The following is a 17,906-nucleotide window of genomic DNA, read 5'->3' on the forward strand; positions in this document are numbered from 1 at the left end:
CTCTCCAGCCTGACTGCACCCCAGCAGCCTGCAGGCCAGGTGCGTTAGCTTCCGGGGCGGCTCAACAACAGAAGTTCATTCTCTCACGGTTCTGGAGGGCAGGCGTCCAAAACCAAGGTGTCAACAGGGCTGCACTCCGTGCGAAGGTCCTAGGCAGGGTTCTTCCAGGCCTCTCCCCCGCCTTCTGGTGGCTGCTGGCAATCCGTGGCACTCCCCTGCACGTGGACACATCACTCCTATCTCTGCCTCCATCTTCACACAACCTCTCCTCTGTGTGTCTATGTTCCTCTTATAAGGACACCAGTCACTGGATCACAGCCCACTCTCCTCCAGTGTGACCTCATGTTAGCTTGGTCACATCTGCAAAACCCTATTTCCAAATAAGACCCCATTCTGAGGTTCCGGGGTTGGGACACGGACCTCTTCGTGGAGAATGCAATCCAACCCATCCCAGTAGGGGTGCGCTCCCCTCCGTGGGGGCTGCGGTTCTCTTTGCCAGGGCCCACACCGATTGGGGCGGGGCTCACGCTTCCGCTCTCTGCTCCAGTGCGGCCCACCCTCCAGGTTGCCTGATGGAGCTGTCCATCAGCCCAGGAGGGGCGGGGCTCACGTCCTGGCTCTCCGCCCACTGCGTGCCCCGGGGGGCGGGGCTGCCTGATGCCGCTGTCCGTCAGACCGGGCGGGGCGGGGCTCAAGTGCCTGCTCTCTGCCCTCAGTGCGCCCCCGGCGGCTGCCTGATGGAGCTGTGCATCCAGCTCAGTATCATCATGCTGGGCAAGCAGCTCATCCAGAACAACCTGTTCGAGATTGGCATCCCGTGAGTACCTCCGGGCGCATGCGCAGGGGATCTGGGGCCGCGGGGGTGACCAGGGTGACTGGCGATGTGGGGCCTGGGCCTGGACGGGGGCGTGAGACAGGGAGGTGGTGAGGACGAGGGAGGACGGATCAGGAGCCACCCCATGGTGGACGGGGAGAGGAAGGAGCCAGTGACTGTCCCCAGACAAGCTGAGGATGGGGGGAACCGACCCACCTGCCCACTTCTGCGGCTGGCAGGTGGAGGCTGTGCCTCCTTACCTGGTGCCCTTCAGGAATCGTGGCCCGTTCCCTCCCCAAGGCAGCTGGCCCTCTGCAGGCGGGGACATTTTCCACAGTTTTCCATGATCCACTTCCTCTCCCCAGGCCCGCCTCCTCCCCCACGACTTCCCCCGCCCCTGGTGTCCGCTTGGGCACAGCCCGACCCCTGCACCTTCAGGGTCTCCCCGTGCTTTGTGGTGGCCAGTTGCCCTCTGTGCACCTGTTTCCTTATGTCGCCAACAAAGCAAAGCGGTGACACTTGACCCCTGTCTCGGGGGAAAGGGCAAACGGGGTCGTGGACAGAAGTCACGGCAAACACGGCGCGAAACGCACAGCTCAGAGGAGTAGGAACACAACCCGAGGTGCAGGCCCGAGGCCCCCAACACCCACCCTGCCGGCAGCCTGGCAGGTGACGCCACCACGTTCCTTTCAGGAAGATGAAGAAATTCATTCGCTACCTGCGGCTGAAGCGCCAGAGCCTCTCTGACCACGACGAGCATGTGAAGAGGAAGCAGCGGTACGAGGCAGACTTCACGCTGGAGCCGTTCGCGGGCCTCACCCCCGAGTACATGGAGATGAGTGAGCGTGGGGGCCGTGGGGGGACGGGCGGGACACATGCGGCCGCAGCTGCCCTGGGCTCGCTGGGCCCCTGACACACAGCAGGCGAGCAGCACACACTTAGGGACAGAGCCTTGTCACCTGCAGTCATGTCACTGGATGGGAAGAGGATGACCAGACGTGGCACATAACTCTCAGGGGTCGGGGAGAGATGGGATGAGACCAGGTGTGGCCAGCATGGCAGCCACCTGGAGCCTCCTGACCCCATCTTCCCCTCCCCACCTGCCTCCCTCTGCTCCGGCCACACTGGCCTCCCGCTGTCACCCGGACACAGGCCTGCTGCTGGCGCTTGCCCTAGCTGTGCTCTGCCCGGAACACTGTCCCCCTAACACCTGCATGAGTCCCCTCTCCCTTCCCCAGGGTCCTGCTCCCAATGTCCCCACCACAGGAGTTTTCCTGGCCCCAGTGTTGAAAAGGGGCAGCCCCTCCCAGGCACAGCCCCTAAGCTCTGCCCTCCCCCTGCTTCCTGTTCCCCATCACCCTCTCATCGTCAGCCCTGCTCATTCCTTTTCCTGCTGTCTGTCCCGGTAGAAGCCAAAGTCTGTGAAAGCAGGACCTTTTCATTTTTCTCTTCACTGCCGTCCCCCCGCACCTAGAACAGACCCAGGTATACAGTGGGTGCTCAATGTGTGTTTGCTGAATACATGGATGAGTGAAGGAGGCTAGGAAGACTCATACAGAGGGGTCCCAGATGTAGGGCCCCCTGGCCACCATGGAGAGCTTATTTAAAATGCTGGTTCCCTGGCCCATCCCTGGTCTGTGCAGGATGAGACCTGGGACTCTGTATTTTTTAACGACCCCCTGGGCAAACGCAGCCAAGGGCTGCTCTGCCATGGTGCAGCGGGGAGCGGCAGCATGACCTTGGGTTGGGAGGTGTCTGTCTCATGGCACCGCGAGCCTCCCCTGCCCTCCTGTTGGCCCAGCCAATCCATATAAGTCACTCCCAGCTTCCCAGGTGAGTGTGCAGGGAGCACTTGCCTTTGGCTCGGACAGAAAAGAACCTGAGACTAAAATGAGGAAACGGTGTTGTGTTTGGATGACATTCTCTGTTTTCTCCTGAAGTAAAATCCCAGCTGAACCAGAGGCAGGTGGGCTGTTTACACTCAGTGTGGGCTCTGGGAGGAGGGCCTCCCCTGCCGGCCACTGTGGGAGGCTGGACATCGAGAGAGGCAACCTGTGACAGGCTGAGAGACCGGAGGTCATTTCCCAGACTTGAATTTATGTGAAGGCCAGAGGTTGAGTCCCATGTTCCTTTCGGGTCTGATGGAAGTAGATCCCAGGACGGGCTCCTCCTGCCCACCCAGGAACGGCCCACCCACGCCCATGCCACACCCTGCCACCCGCTGGCTTTCACCCTGCCACACCCACCCGGTCTGGAGGCCAGCTCCAGCTGGGCACCTAGAGCACGCAGGTGTTCACAGACGGGAAGAAAAGGCCCAGCCAGGCATGTCCCACCCCAGCCCCATGGAGGCTCCAGCTTTCCTCCTGGGCCATCAGTGTAAGGGAGAGCGGACCCACAGCCTCAGCTTCAGCAGCCCCAGCCCACACGCAGAGCCTGCACACCGAGCTTGTTCGAGGGCCCCCAGTACCCCCAGAGCCTTCAAATGAGACCAGTGTCCACAGAAGCACCCTAGGACCCAGAGGCCATGTGGCGCCCCCCACCTGCCGTGCTAATGGCCAGGCACAGGGTGACCTGGTGCTGCGTCCTTGTTTACCACCTGGCCCGGGCGCCTTGGATGGGTGCTGCTGTGCACTTCCTGTTCCAGCTGCTCCCACGGTTCTTCTGCTCAGCAGCCTTTTCCTGACCCTCGGGGGAGCCGGCCAGCCGTGTGCTGGCTGCTGTGGTCCAGGCAGAGAAGCCCCAGGGCTGGCCTGCTGAGGATGAGAAGGAGGAGTGAGAGGGAGGACCGTGAGGCAGGGCTGAGATTGTCCTCAGTGGCTCCCGAGGCCCGATGGGAGGGGACGCAGTGTTGCTGGCAGGCCCCCCAGGTCCAACACCATCTAGCTGATGGGAGCACTGGGGCCCTTCCCAGCCGGGACGTGGATGGCTGAGGCTGGGCCTTCGTGCTCATGGTGGCCTTTTCCCCACTATTTGTGATTTTTAAAGATGAGATATAATAAGTGAGTACACGCCCATTGTTCAGGAAGCAACACTGAGGTGCAGAGCAAAATGTGGAACCCTCCCCCTGCCCCTTCCTAGCCTGGGGTCACCCTACATGTGCAGAGAGCACATGGGAGGCAGGGCCCCAGCCAGACCCAGAGCCATTCAGCTCATAGGGCTTGGGAGGTAGTGGGGACCCACCGTGTGGGAGGCGGGGCGCGACGTGTGCTGACCCCCATTCTCTTTGCAGTCATCCAGTTTGGCTTTGTCACCTTGTTCGTCGCGTCCTTCCCCCTGGCCCCGCTGTTTGCACTGCTGAATAATATCATTGAGATCCGCCTGGATGCCAAAAAGTTCGTCACTGAGCTGCGAAGGCCGGTGGCCGTCAGAGCCAAAGACATCGGTGAGTAACCCATGGGAGTGGCTTCTGCGCATGGGTTGGGTTGGGGGAAGGGCTCCTGCTCTCCGGAAGCTAGAGCCTGAGTGGGCAAAATGGGGCCAGGTCTAGGTCCCCACAGGCTCCTTGCTGCGCCTTGCCTGCGTGGAGACTCAGAGACTTGGGCGGGGGTGAGGCAAGGCCCCAAGGCTCCTTCACATGCCACTCCGACCTCCTAACTCCTGAGACATATTGGCCGCTGGAAGAGTTAGCCCAGGTATCTGTCACCAGTCCACTGCCCCAGACAGTCCACCAGGTGCTTTCTCTCAGGTGGTCCTCAACACCCCTCCTCACAAGGGGTGTTTGTGTGCCCCCCATCCCCAGAGCACAGAGATGGACCAATGGGAAAGCTCATATTAGCTGCTTAGCAAGTACCTTCCCACATAGTGTATCATTTAATCATTTCATGTTCACAGAAAAGAAAGGAAGGAGGAAAGGAGGGAGGGAAGGAGGGTGGGGAGAGCTCCCTTCCACTGATGAAGGAAGAACATTGCCCGTAGGGGTCAGGGCTGAGCTTTTTAACCCCAAGTCACTAAGGGGCTCCTCATCCATGTGATGGAGGGGCTGGGCCGTGGGGAATGGCCCATGTAATGTCAGCATAAGGAATAACTTTCTAATAGAGATGTCAGAAACGGAGCCGACTTCCTTGTGGAGTGCTGAGCTCCCTGTCACCAGAGGCATTCAAGCAGATGTGGGTACCCGTCTGTCCGGAAGTTGTAAGGGATGTGTGCCCACTCCGGGCAGGGCTCAGAGCCCCACGCAAGCCTCGGCCAAAGCCGGCCCACACCTACAAGGACCAGGCCCATCTCATCTTAAAGTGAATCAACTCAAACCTGAAACCCGGTGTTCAGGCTGAAAATAAAAAAGTCTTTATTGGGATTTTATTCTGAAATGAGATAGAAAATTACAAAATTGTATTAATTTTATCTCCCACTTACCACACGGTGAGTGAGAACAGCACTTCTGGGCTACTTTTTGGAGTAAGCAGATTGAATTGCATGTTAGAAGTGTTATTTGTGATTTTATCAAAATTAGGATTGGAGAGCAGCGTGCTAGCATACCTCCAGGTGGGACTTCCGTAGCCCAGACGTGATCTTGCTAACCTGCGGGGGCTCCTTCCAGGAGCTTCTCCAGCCCTTGGCATTGGGTGGTCCTCGTTGGAAATGCCCCTGGGGCCATCCCATTCCAGCAGGGGCCCCGCTGGGGCCGCAGGCTCTGTGGGTGCCCACTGCTCTCCGCCATCCACCTCCAAGATGGCATGAACTCTGGCTTCTGCACAGGCAGCCTCCTAGGTTAAACTGCATGACCTGGACATTTGCACAGCTCAGACATGGCCATGTGTCAGTGATTTCATCCAGTGCGCCCCCCACTTGTGCAGCGGGATCCATGGTGAGACCTGCGGTGGGACCTCCTGTGAGAGGGGCGTTCTGTGGGGAGGGATGTGGAGCCAGGACCAAGTATAGCTGTCACTGCCCTGTGACGCGGCGCTTTAGCCATCAGTGAAGACTCTGCAAGCAGACACCTCCCCACTGGACTTCCTGTAAGACCTGGGTACGATTTGAAACGGTCATTAAGGCCCCTGAACTAGCTGGCCTTCTGAAGTCCCTTCTGGCCACAGATTCTGCCTCATCCTTGGTGCCTCATCCTCACACGGGGCGGCGCTCAGCACACAGTTTCCGGGAAGGGCCACCGAGTCAACGTTTTGGGCTCTGTGGACCCAGAGGTCACATCCTTGAGCCAGGACAACCATTTTCACAGAAAGGCCACGTCGCCCGTGTTTCCTTCATCTCACACTTCAAAATGTAAGAAGCGATTCTTCACCCGTGGGCCATCCAAACACAGGCCACAGGCTGGGTTTGCAGATTCCCTCTGGAGACCAAGGTGACACTGCACCAGGCTTCCTGTAAGTAAGGACACCACGCCTGCTCGGAGGTCGGAGCCCAGAGAGCGGTGCCTGGTATTGAACGTCTCCTGGGGTGTTCGCTGCCAGGTCCTCTGAGGAGCTTGGTCCCACTTTCTGGATGGGGAGACTGAGGTCAGGTGATTAACAGCTGAGGTGGAACCAGAGAACACCAAGCCCTCGGCCCCTCCCGGAGCAGTCTCCCTCTCCCCGCCATCCCCTCCTCGCCTCGTGTACCCCCCTAAGAAGAGGGTTTGCCTTGAAAAGCTTCCATGGCACAGCAAAGGCCTCAGAAGGAAGGGGCGGATGGACCAGCCCGCCAGGCACACCCTGGACAGTCCTTGGGAATTCTGGAGCTCTGTATCCAATAACAGTAGAGAGTGTGGCCTCCCTGTCACTAGTTCCTTACAAAGCCCCGATTCTCAGGTGCGCAGAGGCCCCGGGCGAGTCCACAGTGGCGTGTGTTTGCTTTGGCGCCTTTGCTTGGCAGAGCCCTGGCCATCCCCTGCGGCCACATCCTAAAACTTGCAAAACCCACTGGGGTGAGAGCGCCTGGGACAGCCTCCCCGCCTCCACGGCCCACTGTGGCCGTGGTGCCCGCCACGAGCAAGGCTTGGATGCATGTCTTTGGGATTGTTGCTCAGGAGTCCTCATTTTGTCCCACTTCTTCTGGGTCAGAGCTCACTTCCTGTTTCTGCCTGGCTGGGTGAAGGCATAATCTGCTCTTCTTTCACACGGTATTTATGCGCTCCCTCACAATCGCCTTGCCTTGAAGAGGCTTTTGTATTCCTCCTGCGATCCCTGCGGGGCCCCAGGGGACAGAGGGCCCCAGTGGCCCCCATGCCCTGTACCCATAGGGCAGAAGCTCTATCACCAAGCACATGTGCCTTGATCTCCCTGCCTGGCGAGGAGAGGGGGCGTGGCCAGTTGCTGGCCACACCAGCCCTGTGCAAGTGGGACCGGCTTCAGCTTCCGAGCCCTGACCTTTGAGGCCAGATTAACAAGCTTCCTGCTCTTACCCTCCTCCTTCCGTGTCTCAGCCACAAACTTCTGCCTGCATTCAGCTCCTGGGCACTGCATGGTCAGGGCTGATGAAACACCTCCTTTTCCGTGTTCTTGAAAAAGGGGCTCAGCGTCCCTGGAGGGACAGAAGCGCCTTGAAGAAGAGGGCAACTTCCCCGTCCCCCTGCGAGATTTTCTGCAGGAAGCCCATAGATTTTTCCAAAGAGCATCATCCCCTTTTTCCTGGAGACCATCAGAGCAGTGGTTCTCACGCTGCAGTGTGCATCCAAATAACTGGAAGAAGAAGGTCAAGACTGCAAGAGAGGGTGGTTCCGCAGGCCGGGGCTGGAGTCCTGGTTTTGCATTTTTCAAACCCGACCCCGATTCTGGTGGGGGGATCATGCAGAGGACCATCCGTCTGGATATAAAGACAGGCTTAGGTCCCGGCTCTGCAGACTCTCCCTGACCCCCCTCGTTGTCCTCTGTCACCTTTCTTGGCTCATTGGGCCGGTCACTGGGGCCAGCCACAGACCTGTCACTCATGCTGAGCTCCCGTGCTGCTTCCCGTGGGAGCTCCCTGCCCAGAGACTTCAACTTGCCCAGGCTCCCCTGTGCCCCAGCACCCCAACTGGGAGGTCTCAAGCTCAGGCCCCACAGGGCCAGGTGGGCTGCATGAGTGAGTGAACCGTCTGCACAGGGAATGTTCTCACAGCCCTGGAGCTGTGTGGTTGTCACCATTTTCCCGCTCCCGTGGGGAAGACCAAAGAGAGCGCCGTAAACTTGCCATCTCGGATGAGGTCATAGCTCGCACCACGCCAGCACAGGACTCAGGAAGGGCCAGCAGAAGTGGGTCTGCAAGGACACCAAATGCTTGCTGTCACAGAATTGTCACCATCCGGGGCTGGGGAGCGAGAGATCCTGCTCCTCGTGCGCTGACCTAGGGCGCTGCCTCCAGGCCTGTGGCTTGCAGCCTCTGGGCCACATGTTTTTGCAGACCAGCAGCATGTACCCCCAAAACGGGGCCTAAGTGGCGCCCCCATGCGCTCATCGCTCTCCTGGCCTGGACAGAGAAAGCTCAGCCCACCACATTCCTCTGTGATGACAATACCCAGTGACAGGCTTTGTCCCCTCCCGCCCTTTCTGAGAAGTGCTGGTAATCGCCACCTCAGATCTGGCTCAGGGCGGGGAGGGAGAGCCCCTGGGGCAGGGTCCTGGCCTGATAGGACTTGGTTAGAGAGGGGTGGAGGCCAGGCCAGCAGCGCTGGGCCCCTTTCCATGAGTCACAACATCGAGGCCCTAATAAGCAGGGCCTGCCCTGGGCCCTTGGGTAAGACGCTTCCTCCCTGGGCCCGGCCATTTCTCACGTCTGCTGGGGAGGCCAATGGAGGAACACATGTTTTTCCAGGTGCAGTGCAGTGATCCTTTACTTACCTGGGAGCGGGTGCAACGGTGTGCCGTGGGGTGATAAGCAAAGGGGCGTCTAGACAGGAAACGGTTTGCACCTCACTGCTGTCAGGTCATTTTATCATTTTTACCCAGGACATGACCCGGCCTCCCCAGCGGAGAGCCCTGGCTTTGCTCTCTGACCCCGTGCTACCTCTGGCCTGTCCCTAAGTACAGTTACCCTAGTGCTGGAGCTACGAGACCCTTCCAGGACAGCCAGCCTCATGGGTTTGGTCTCCAGTTACTGTTACGTCGGCTCTATGGGGCAGGAGCTGTCCCCAAATGAATCTTTGTCTCCTAAGAAAAAAGGCATCATCTAAGCCAGTTAGTGTATGAACAGGTTCACGGAAGATTTTCAGCGCCACTTAGGCACCAGCCGTTTTTAAGCACCTCTTTCAGAAGCTACGATTTGCTTACAAACAGCTGATGAGTGCCACAGCCATGGGCATCAGCCCGGCTCCCCCAGGTCCTCCCGCGAACAACTCCCCATTACCACAGGTCCGAAGGCACCCCAGCAGAGGATCCATGCGGCCCTTGCCAGCTGGAGTGACAGAGCCAGCTGTAGGATGGTCTTTCACACTGTGCTTCTCTTTCCCCCAGGAATCTGGTACAATATTCTCAGAGGCGTCGGGAAGCTTGCGGTCATTATCAACGTAAGTGACCTCGGGACCTCGACCAATAGAAGCCCAGGCTGAACCGCCCCCAGACGGGGACCCCTTCCAGGGGAGCTGGGCAGGTCTCTGCCTCCAACCTGGGTGTGGCCCCAGCTTGCCGGACCGTCTGTGTCCTCTTTAGAAGTGTCTCTTGGTCATATGGAGACGTTGCAGTGACATCTGGGTGGGAATAATAATGGCAGCTACTGTTTATGGAGCATCTAAAATGTTCCAGGCCCTTCTAACCTCCTTCAGTGCACCCACTGATTATTGGACACACAGCCCTCAGTGGCAGGGCCTTATCACCCCATCTAAGAGGTGAGACAACCGAGGCACAGAGAGGTCAGGTAATTTGCCCGAGGCCACACAGCCAGTGACAGACTGCTCTTCAGGCTGCCGGAGGGGCTGACAGGAGTGCCCCCACCCTTCATTTGCTCACTGGACGTTTCAGTCACATTTCCAAGTCGTGGGCAGAGTGTCCCCTGGCCAGGCCCCGGGCTGCGGGGCATCCTGTCCCTGCCAGCTGGGCCGCGCTCACCCCACTGTTCCCGGCCCAGGCGTTCGTGATCTCCTTCACGTCTGACTTCATCCCGCGGCTGGTGTACCTGTACATGTACAGCAAGGATGGGACCATGCACGGCTTCGTCAACCACACCCTCTCATCCTTTGACGTCAGCGACTTCCAGAATGGCACTGCCCCCAATGACCCCCTGGACCTGGGCTACAAGGTGCAGATCTGCAGGTACCGCTCTCGCCAACTCTCGCTGACGAGCCACACTTGCTGGGTTGCCGGGAAACCCCCGGTTCGAGCCGGGATTCTCTCAGGGGCGAGTCACGGAACAGTTCAATCTTGCTTCAAGGAAAAAGAAAGTACCCCTGGGGTGAGGGTAGGAGGGCATTCAGAAGTTCAGGGCAGCCTCAGGCACAGCTGGATGCAGGCACTACAGCGTGCCAGCTGGCCCCACTGGGCCCTGTGTCCGATGTTGCTTTCCTGCGTGCTGGCACCGTTTCCTAGCAGGCAGAAGGACCCCAGCAGCTCCTGCTTTGCAGCCTCTCTGCCCAGCCGCCCCGGTGGGAAGAAAGTCTCTTCCCAATAGTCAGCAACCGTCTCAGGATGGAGTCTCGCTGGCCTGACGTGGGTCACAGGCCAGGCCCTGACCTATCCTATTGCCAGAGGGTAGAGGGCTCTTATTGGCTAGGCCTGGGTTATGTAGCGGGGTGTGGGGAATCGGGGGAACCCAAGGAAAACTGGGGTGCTGTGATGGGAAGAACGGGTGATGGATACTAGACAGGCAGAAGCAACAGATGTCTGAGCTAGCCAGACCTGTGGGGCCCCATCAGCTGTCCAGACGCTCGGGACGTGCAGGGAGCCCCCAGGAAACACGGAGGTGGGACCTGGCCATTCGCTGTGTATCTTCCATGTGGCAGCCTGGGTTTGGGGCTAGGGACTAGGTGGCATGATCCCCACTATCCAAGGACCTCATGCAGGGGGACGACAGAAGCATAAGCAGATCAGTGTGAAGGGGTGATAGTAGCTGGAAGCCCAGGTGAAGGGTAGAGGCAGTGGGGGGCATTCCAGGGGACCACAGACGCAGGTAAGAGCCGAGCTGAGATGGGTGTGTCTGTGGGAGGGAGACTGCAGCGTGATCCCTTCTCCTAGAGCATGAAGTGTAGAGGGACACGGGCCGACAAGACTGAAGGAGCATGAGGGATGGAGTGTCCCGTGTAGCTTTGAAATGAGGCTGAGGGCAGGGAAGCAGAGTCCAGACAGTGTGATCACAGCGTGCTCAACATCCGGTGACAGTCCGACTGTCACCGCCAGCTAGAACTCAAACGACGTCAGGGCCAGCACACATGTCCCACAGCCACGCAGTGAAGCTCGGCCCTTTCACACGGGGCGCTGGTTCCTCTTACTTTACACATAGTTCTTGTAAGCTTATGTCACCTTGTCTCTGTCACCCTTGACCAAGCAGCAGGGAGTGAAAAGATTGCTAGGGTCCAGGGCAGTGACAGCAACAAGTGGCATTTCACTGCAGAAAAAAAACAGGCTCAAGAACTAGAAAAACAGCAGAGACAGGACACTGGGAAGGCAGGCCGACCTCCACAGCATAGGCGCTGCTGATAGGGCAGACGCTCCCAGGTGGCCCGGAGTCATCAGAGAACAGTGACACAGTGCCCCAGTGTTCTCTGCCAGGGAGGGGACCGCACCTGCTCTGGGACCCGGGTCAGCAGTGAAGGACCAGCTACAGCCAGGTGTGCCAACTAGAGAGGGCAGGTGACACACAGACAGCAAAACAACACCGTTCCCGGTTTACAGAATCCCCCCCCGCCCCTGCTGCACGTTTCAGTGTACACGTCAGCGTGTACATAAGTCACGAGGAGGGCCTGGGATGATGGGCTCTCCCCCCACGTGGTCCCCAGGCGCAGTACGCGGCGTTGCGGAGCTGGGAGCCGGGGGAGGGGCTGCAGAGCTATTCCCTGCCGTCCTCCCGCTGGCACTGCTCCAGGCACCCGCAGGCAGAACCAACCTCCCAGCTTCTAGTCAGGGCTCTCCCACGAGTCGGGCAGCACCAGCACCTTTGTATTATTCGAACGTCGTGACCCAGCACACACTCAAGCTTGACCTGTTCACTAAAAGTGAATTTTAGAGGCAGAATGACAGGACAAAGAAGGCAGGGAGATAGGTGGTCCTTTCATTAGCACTCCCCTCAGAGGTGGCCGTGCGGACTCATGGGTGAGCCTCAGCTTTTAAGAATCAGGCATCGGGTCGCAGGCATTGGTTAAGGAAGCAGCCCCCCGGCTCCTGTGTCGTTGGGGTGTCCTGGCCGCGTGGGGGAGAGGCCAAGAAGACAGGGCAAAGACCCATTTTGTAAGCGTCTTGTTGCTTTTACATGGAGGCAGAAGACGTCCCTGCTCCTTAGGATTCAGGTTTCAGCCAGGGCCTCCCCCATCCATTGGCCATGACCATGGGCTGCAGGTGCTACATGCTCCCAGCCACTACCGGCTACGCCTGTCAGGCCGCCTCCCACAAGAGCTGGTGGCAGGAGGCCCAGCACCCAGCCCAGCCTGGGGAGGCGGGTGTGGGAGAGGCAGCATAGCAGAGCTGAGAGCTGTGCTCACTGCTGGCTACCATGTATTCCTGCTAAACAGGCATTGTCTCATTTAATGGTCACAGCCACCCCTAGAGAGGGCATTATTATTCTCCCCCGGGGGGGGGGGGGGGCTGGCAGGCTGCAAACAAGAGCTAAGCAAGGCAAAAAATAACATTATCTCTGATAGAGGTCAGTGCTGGTGGGGGGAGGTGGCATCTGGACAGGTCTGTGAGTGGGCGTTGAGGGTTGCATAGGAGTTTTCCAGGTGACCCAAATACCTGGTCTCCCAGCCTCCCGATGCAGCTGGCCTTGAGCACAGAAAGAAGAGGGAGGAATAGATCGTGCGGCTTCTGACTCTGGGAGAACAGGGGCTGCCTGTTCCCATCAGAGGTCAGGTTGTGCAATTTCTGTGTCGCTCGGCAGCTGGCACCAAAGCACGTGTTCCCAGCCCAATCCTGTCTCTCAGGTTGGCAGCACAGTGCTGAACAGCCCTCAGAGACTCCCATCCAGCTCCTTCCAGACATTCCGCTCTGTGGGTGAAGGGCCCTGCCCGTCATGTTCCCCTCTGAATCTGCACCCCAGAATGGGACTGGCACATGGCAGCTGCTCAATAAATGCTTGCAATGTGACTTAATGAGGGAATGCTAGACTGAGGCCCAGAGAGGCCAAGCATTGCACTGGGACACACAGCAAGGCAAAGCTGTAGCTGGTTCTGGGTCCAGGCCAGGGCTATGCCCACAGAGCCAGGTGCCACCTCTCCTGGTGTCCCCCACAGGAACTCAGCTTTTCAGAATCAGTAGGAACACACCTGTGGCCCAGCACCTGGAAAGTGCCCTTGCCACAGGCTTTTCCTGATGGTTTTTCAATGCAGAATGGTGTCAGCTCCATAAAACCCAAACATCCCCCAAGCTCAGGGAGCAGGAGGAGGCGTAGGTGGAGACAGGATGCCCGATTTTCACCCTGGGCATCTCTGGGCCTCCGTGAGAAAGAGGAAGGGAATGGGCAGACGTGAAGCACGGGACGTGCCCATTTTACCCGCTGGTGGAGGAACAGACGGACGAGAAATAAAGATCGTGCTCACAAAACGGGGCGAAGGAGCCTCCCCTCCGAGCAGTAGGTCAATAGGCAGTGTCTAACACTGAGAACAAGGACAAAGGGACAGGTGTTATGGAGAGATGACGAGGTAACGAGGCTGCAGCTGGAAGACAGGGAGGAGGTGTCCTTGGGCGCTGGGCCCCGTGGGGACAGTTGCCCGGCAGGTCCCAACCCAGCCCATTGTATGTTTAATGTCCTACACAGACTACTTGGAGAAAATGGTTCATTTTTTCCAATAATTTGACCCGCAAAGAGGGGAAAGGCTGGACAGGTGCTTTTCCAAGTGGAACTCTGCCTGGAGTTTGTGGATGATGGTGATTGGGTTGAGGTTAGGGGCGTCCAACCTTAGGGAACCTCACGCCACCCAACCAGGGAGACCCCACTTGCTTAGTGTGACCTACTGGGGTCTCAGGTGGGACTTCTTGTGGGAAAAGTTGGCTTCCTTCACCAGATGGTCCCAGAGCCCACATCTGTGGGCCCACAGCTGGGCCTACGGGGACACTTCCTGGGGTCTGCATTTTCCATGCAGCCCCTCGGGCCCTTCCCAGCCCAGGATGGGTCCCAGCCAGCCTGCTCCAACGTGGAGAGAGACTCACTGTCCCCCTGGGCTGGCTTGCCTGGGGCGTCTCCCCCCAGAGAGGGCTGCCCGCCCGGCTGAGACATTCCTGACGTTCTCTCAGGAGCTACACGCCCCGGGCAGGACCCCAGGTTCCTCTTGCAGACCCACCTTGAGCCCCACCGTCTCCTGCAGGTACAAAGACTACCGGGAGCCCCCGTGGTCTGAGCACAAGTATGACATCTCCAAGGACTTCTGGGCCGTCCTGGCAGCACGGCTGGCCTTCGTCATCGTCTTCCAGGTACGACGATGGGTCCCTATCCCAGGAGTTTGCGAACTGGGGCCCTGAGGAAGCTCTGTGCTCAGAACAGGGTTAGGAAGGCAGGAGCCAGCCGGCTGGAATTGGGGTTCAGGGCCTGGAGAGCTTGTTCTGACTGCCCCACGGAGCCTGGCCGCCCAGGCCTGTGCAAGGCCAGGTCCCTGGAGAACCCCATGAGTAACTGAGTGGCGGACCAGCACTGGTGAAGGACTTGGACACTGGGGAAAGCAGGCGTAGTTCAGGATAAGGGATCCACCTGGGTTTCTCCTCTCCCCTCCCCTCCCCACTGTCCTCCACTGCATAGGAGGGCAGTGGGCTCCCGACGGACCCCAGGCCCCGCCAGCAGCCAGGGAACGCAGCCTTGCCCAGCCCATCTCTAGGGAGTGGGGTGGGCTGAGGCCAGAGTGATTCCCAGTGGACAGGACCCGAGACTGGGGACCCGTCTGGTACCCACGGGGCTGGGGTCCCAGCCATGTGGGCCCTGCTGGGGCTCCATGCACAGGTGTCCCCAAAACTGGGTCAAGTCCAGCTGCCCTGACACACAGGTGGCATCAGGCAGGACATCCAGCCTCGAGGCTCCGCTGCCGCCTCTGTCAGCTTTCCAGAACACAGCAGTCACAAGTGTCCGGGCCGGGCTCCCCAAAAGCAGATGCATTGTTGCAAATGGGTTATTGAAGGGAGATCCCAGCACAGGGAGGGAGCTCAGCCAGGAGGGCGTCTGGGCTAGAGATGGTCTGGCCTGAGACTGCAGAGAGCCCTGGAGCCCTGGGCCCACCTTGAGGCAAGAGAGGGCCCTTTGTCCGCCCGCCCACGTTGGCCTTTCATTGACTGTGGGCTGTGGTGGAGGGGAAGACGGGGGCAGGAGGGAGCAGTTCCCTGGAGAAGGGGCAGCTGTGAGCATTAGCAGCCAACCCTGGCCACAGTGGGGGGGTTGGGAGCCCCGACTGGGAATAGGGGTTTGGGCCACCATTAGCACCCACAACAAGCCAGCAGGTTCGGTTATTCTGTAAAAGCGACTCATTTGCATTCTATGAACCAGAAATTTCTCTAGTGAGAAAGCTTCAGGGGCGACCGTCGTTGAGGGTGCTCGGGCGAGGCCTTGCAAACTGCCGAAGGGCCCGCAGCATCAGCGCAGTGGGTTCAGTTCCATACCTTTTTCTGCTGTTTTTTAATGACAGAGGGTGCTAAAGAAATGTATGCACATTTTAAGAACAGAAAAAAAACGATTAAAATTGTAATAATATCTACTGATAACGAAAGATGAATACAAGTCACGTTTGACTTCTGCCATGACAAGAGGTGCTCAAAGTGGTTGCCATCAGCGTCCAGACACTGCTGATGACGGCGAGCTACTGCTTGAGCAACGCTGACCAAAGTGTCCATGTGTATACACTTTTTTGGCACCCCCGGTATTTTCTAGAAAGCCTTAGTCCTTTTCATAGTGGGTGACACGTGACCAGCCGGGTCATTTCTTAAGCCTCCCAGCCAATGAATTCCGAACCCTTCAGAGTCTTTGCCTATTTGTCCTGCTCTTTCAAGAAGCTGGCCGACACTTCCGGATGGCCTGCTGCCCGCCTTCCTGCCTCGCTGGTGCCTTTTGGAAACCGAGGCCGCGGGAGCTCCCAGGGGGGCGGGGGACAGGCAGGTAGAGGTGGGGGGCGCTCCCGCTCCCCGGGGCCCTCCTCCCACCGCATGCACTGTCCCCCCCAGAACCTGGTCATGTTCATGAGCGACTTTGTGGACTGGATCATCCCGGACATTCCCAAGGACATCAGCCAGCAGATTGTCAAGGAGAAGGTGCTCATGGTGGAGCTCTTCATGCGGGAGGAGCAGGGCAAGCGGCGGCTGCTGGACACGTGGATGGAGAAGGACCGGAAGGACGACGGGCCGCACAACAGCCACAGCCCGCGGGCCGGCCTGGACAGCCCCGCGCACCCCGGCGGCGGCGCCCTGTAGTGGCGCGGGCGCCCTCTCCCGGGCGGGCGGCGTCTCGCCCCCACAGGCCCAGTGGCTCCTGTGTTTGTCGCAAACCTGGACGGCCACCTTCTAATAGGACATTTTTTGGTCTATTTTTCTGGTTTCCTTTTCTTCCTTGTTTTTGCACAAAACCGTTATGCAGGGAATTTTTTAATCTTTAACATTCAAGGTGAATCAGATGATTGCTGGGGACAGGGTGGTGACCCACGGAGGACGCCGGCCGGCGCTGCGCAGAAGCAGTGCTTGGAAGCCTGGGCTGTCGTCGGCAGTGGAAGGTGAGCAGAGGCGTCCGGAAATCACCTCCGTTTATCCTCCTGGTGCCCAGAGAGAGATGCGAGGGCGGCCCAAGGCACCGGGCCAGTGCCGGTGCTGAAGGGAGATCCAAGACGCGGAGGAGGAATGAACGATGCTGAGCCCGGATCCAAGGGGCCGCCTGCCTCTGGGTCCGCGACGGGAGCCAGCCGACTTTGCATCCTCTTCCTTCTGTAGGTTCAGAATCGGACACTCGGGCCAAAAAGAGAGGTGGCCTGGCCGGTCCACCAGAGGGCGTGCGCGCGTCAGGTTTACTCCTGGAGAGCTAGCGGGGTGCAGGTGACCCTGAGTAAGCAGGTCACCAACACCTTTGGGGTCTCCACCGTCAGCCACACGCCTCCCCGCAGTGCAGTGAACTGACCTCACAAATGTTCGTCCTCTTTGTGGGACAAAGCCAGGGCGACGGGTAGTGAGAGAGAGATGACCTCGGAGGTGTTTCTAACGATGGCGTAGGGGTTTCACGGAATCTTAAAGCCTCCCGGGAACATCCGCAGCTTTAAGATATTTACTGAGTGTTTTTTTTTCCTTTTTTTTCCAAATCGATTCCACGGTGGATTTGAGGGTGTTTTTTTTTTTTTTCCTGTAGCCCAAAGGTGGAAGGAATTTATTTTATTAGTTAACCAAATATCATTGAGAGGAATTTAAAATACTGTTACTACCAAAGATTTTTATTAATAAAGCTTTCTATTTTGGTAACACTTCTCTATATTTTTACTTACAGGAACATTACTGTTGGACAATTATGATTTTAAAAGCTTGTTAAAAAAACAGGTCTCATAGGTGATATGGGTGATCTAAGCTTGCATTGATCAGTCTAGCCTGAACTTCTCATCTGAAATTTCTCAAGCGCCTAGAGAAACATGAAAAGAAATGTTTCACCAAAGGGAGGGAAGGAAACAAACGCGTTTTGTTGAACACGTGGTTGGTGTGATGTTGACATTCCCGGAAGCCTCCAATTCTGATCAGAGTCTATAAGCATTGTAGACGTTCATTATTTGCTAAAATCATGCAATCTGATGCTTCTGTTTTCTCTTGTACAGTAAGTCGTTTGAAATGGGAGTTTTGTATATAAATATTATATTAAAAATTAGGTGATTACCAAAAATCCTTTTACGGAAACCTTTTTTTATTTTTAAGTGAATGTACACAAATCCACAGACGGCCGTGGCTGAACATTCATCTGAATAAATGTGGATACATGACACTTTCCTCACTGAATGCTGTCTGGTGACATTTGCCCGAGGAAGCTCCAGAGGCCATCCCCAATGTACCCAAACCCCATGGTTGAGCTGCAAATTCAAGACGGATTTACAGGCACCCATTTCCTT

At 57.8% G+C, this 17,906-nt stretch overlaps 1 protein-coding gene across 10 annotated transcripts in view; it reads left to right on the forward strand.

Moving 5' to 3' along the window:
* Positions 1-17,790, forward strand: part of ANO1 (anoctamin 1) — a 155,801-nt gene extending 138,011 nt beyond the window's left edge. For all 10 annotated transcript variants that reach the window (XM_019755675.3, XM_019755679.3, XM_074336865.2 and 7 more), the window contains 7 exons: positions 717-817; positions 1,508-1,653; positions 4,044-4,196; positions 9,175-9,227; positions 9,785-9,969; positions 14,166-14,271; positions 16,000-17,790. In XM_019755675.3, coding sequence (XP_019611234.2) covers positions 717-817; positions 1,508-1,653; positions 4,044-4,196; positions 9,175-9,227; positions 9,785-9,969; positions 14,166-14,271; positions 16,000-16,245 — 990 coding nt within the window. In that variant the 3' untranslated portion in view covers positions 16,246-17,790. The remainder of the gene's footprint in view (positions 1-716; positions 818-1,507; positions 1,654-4,043; positions 4,197-9,174; positions 9,228-9,784; positions 9,970-14,165; positions 14,272-15,999) is intronic.
* The last annotated feature ends 116 nt before the right edge of the window (positions 17,791-17,906 follow it).

Source organism: Rhinolophus sinicus, chromosome 14 (genome assembly GCF_057876585.1).
Source record: "Rhinolophus sinicus isolate RSI-liver-muscle chromosome 14, RSI-T2T, whole genome shotgun sequence".
NCBI lineage: Eukaryota > Metazoa > Chordata > Mammalia > Chiroptera > Rhinolophidae > Rhinolophus > Rhinolophus sinicus.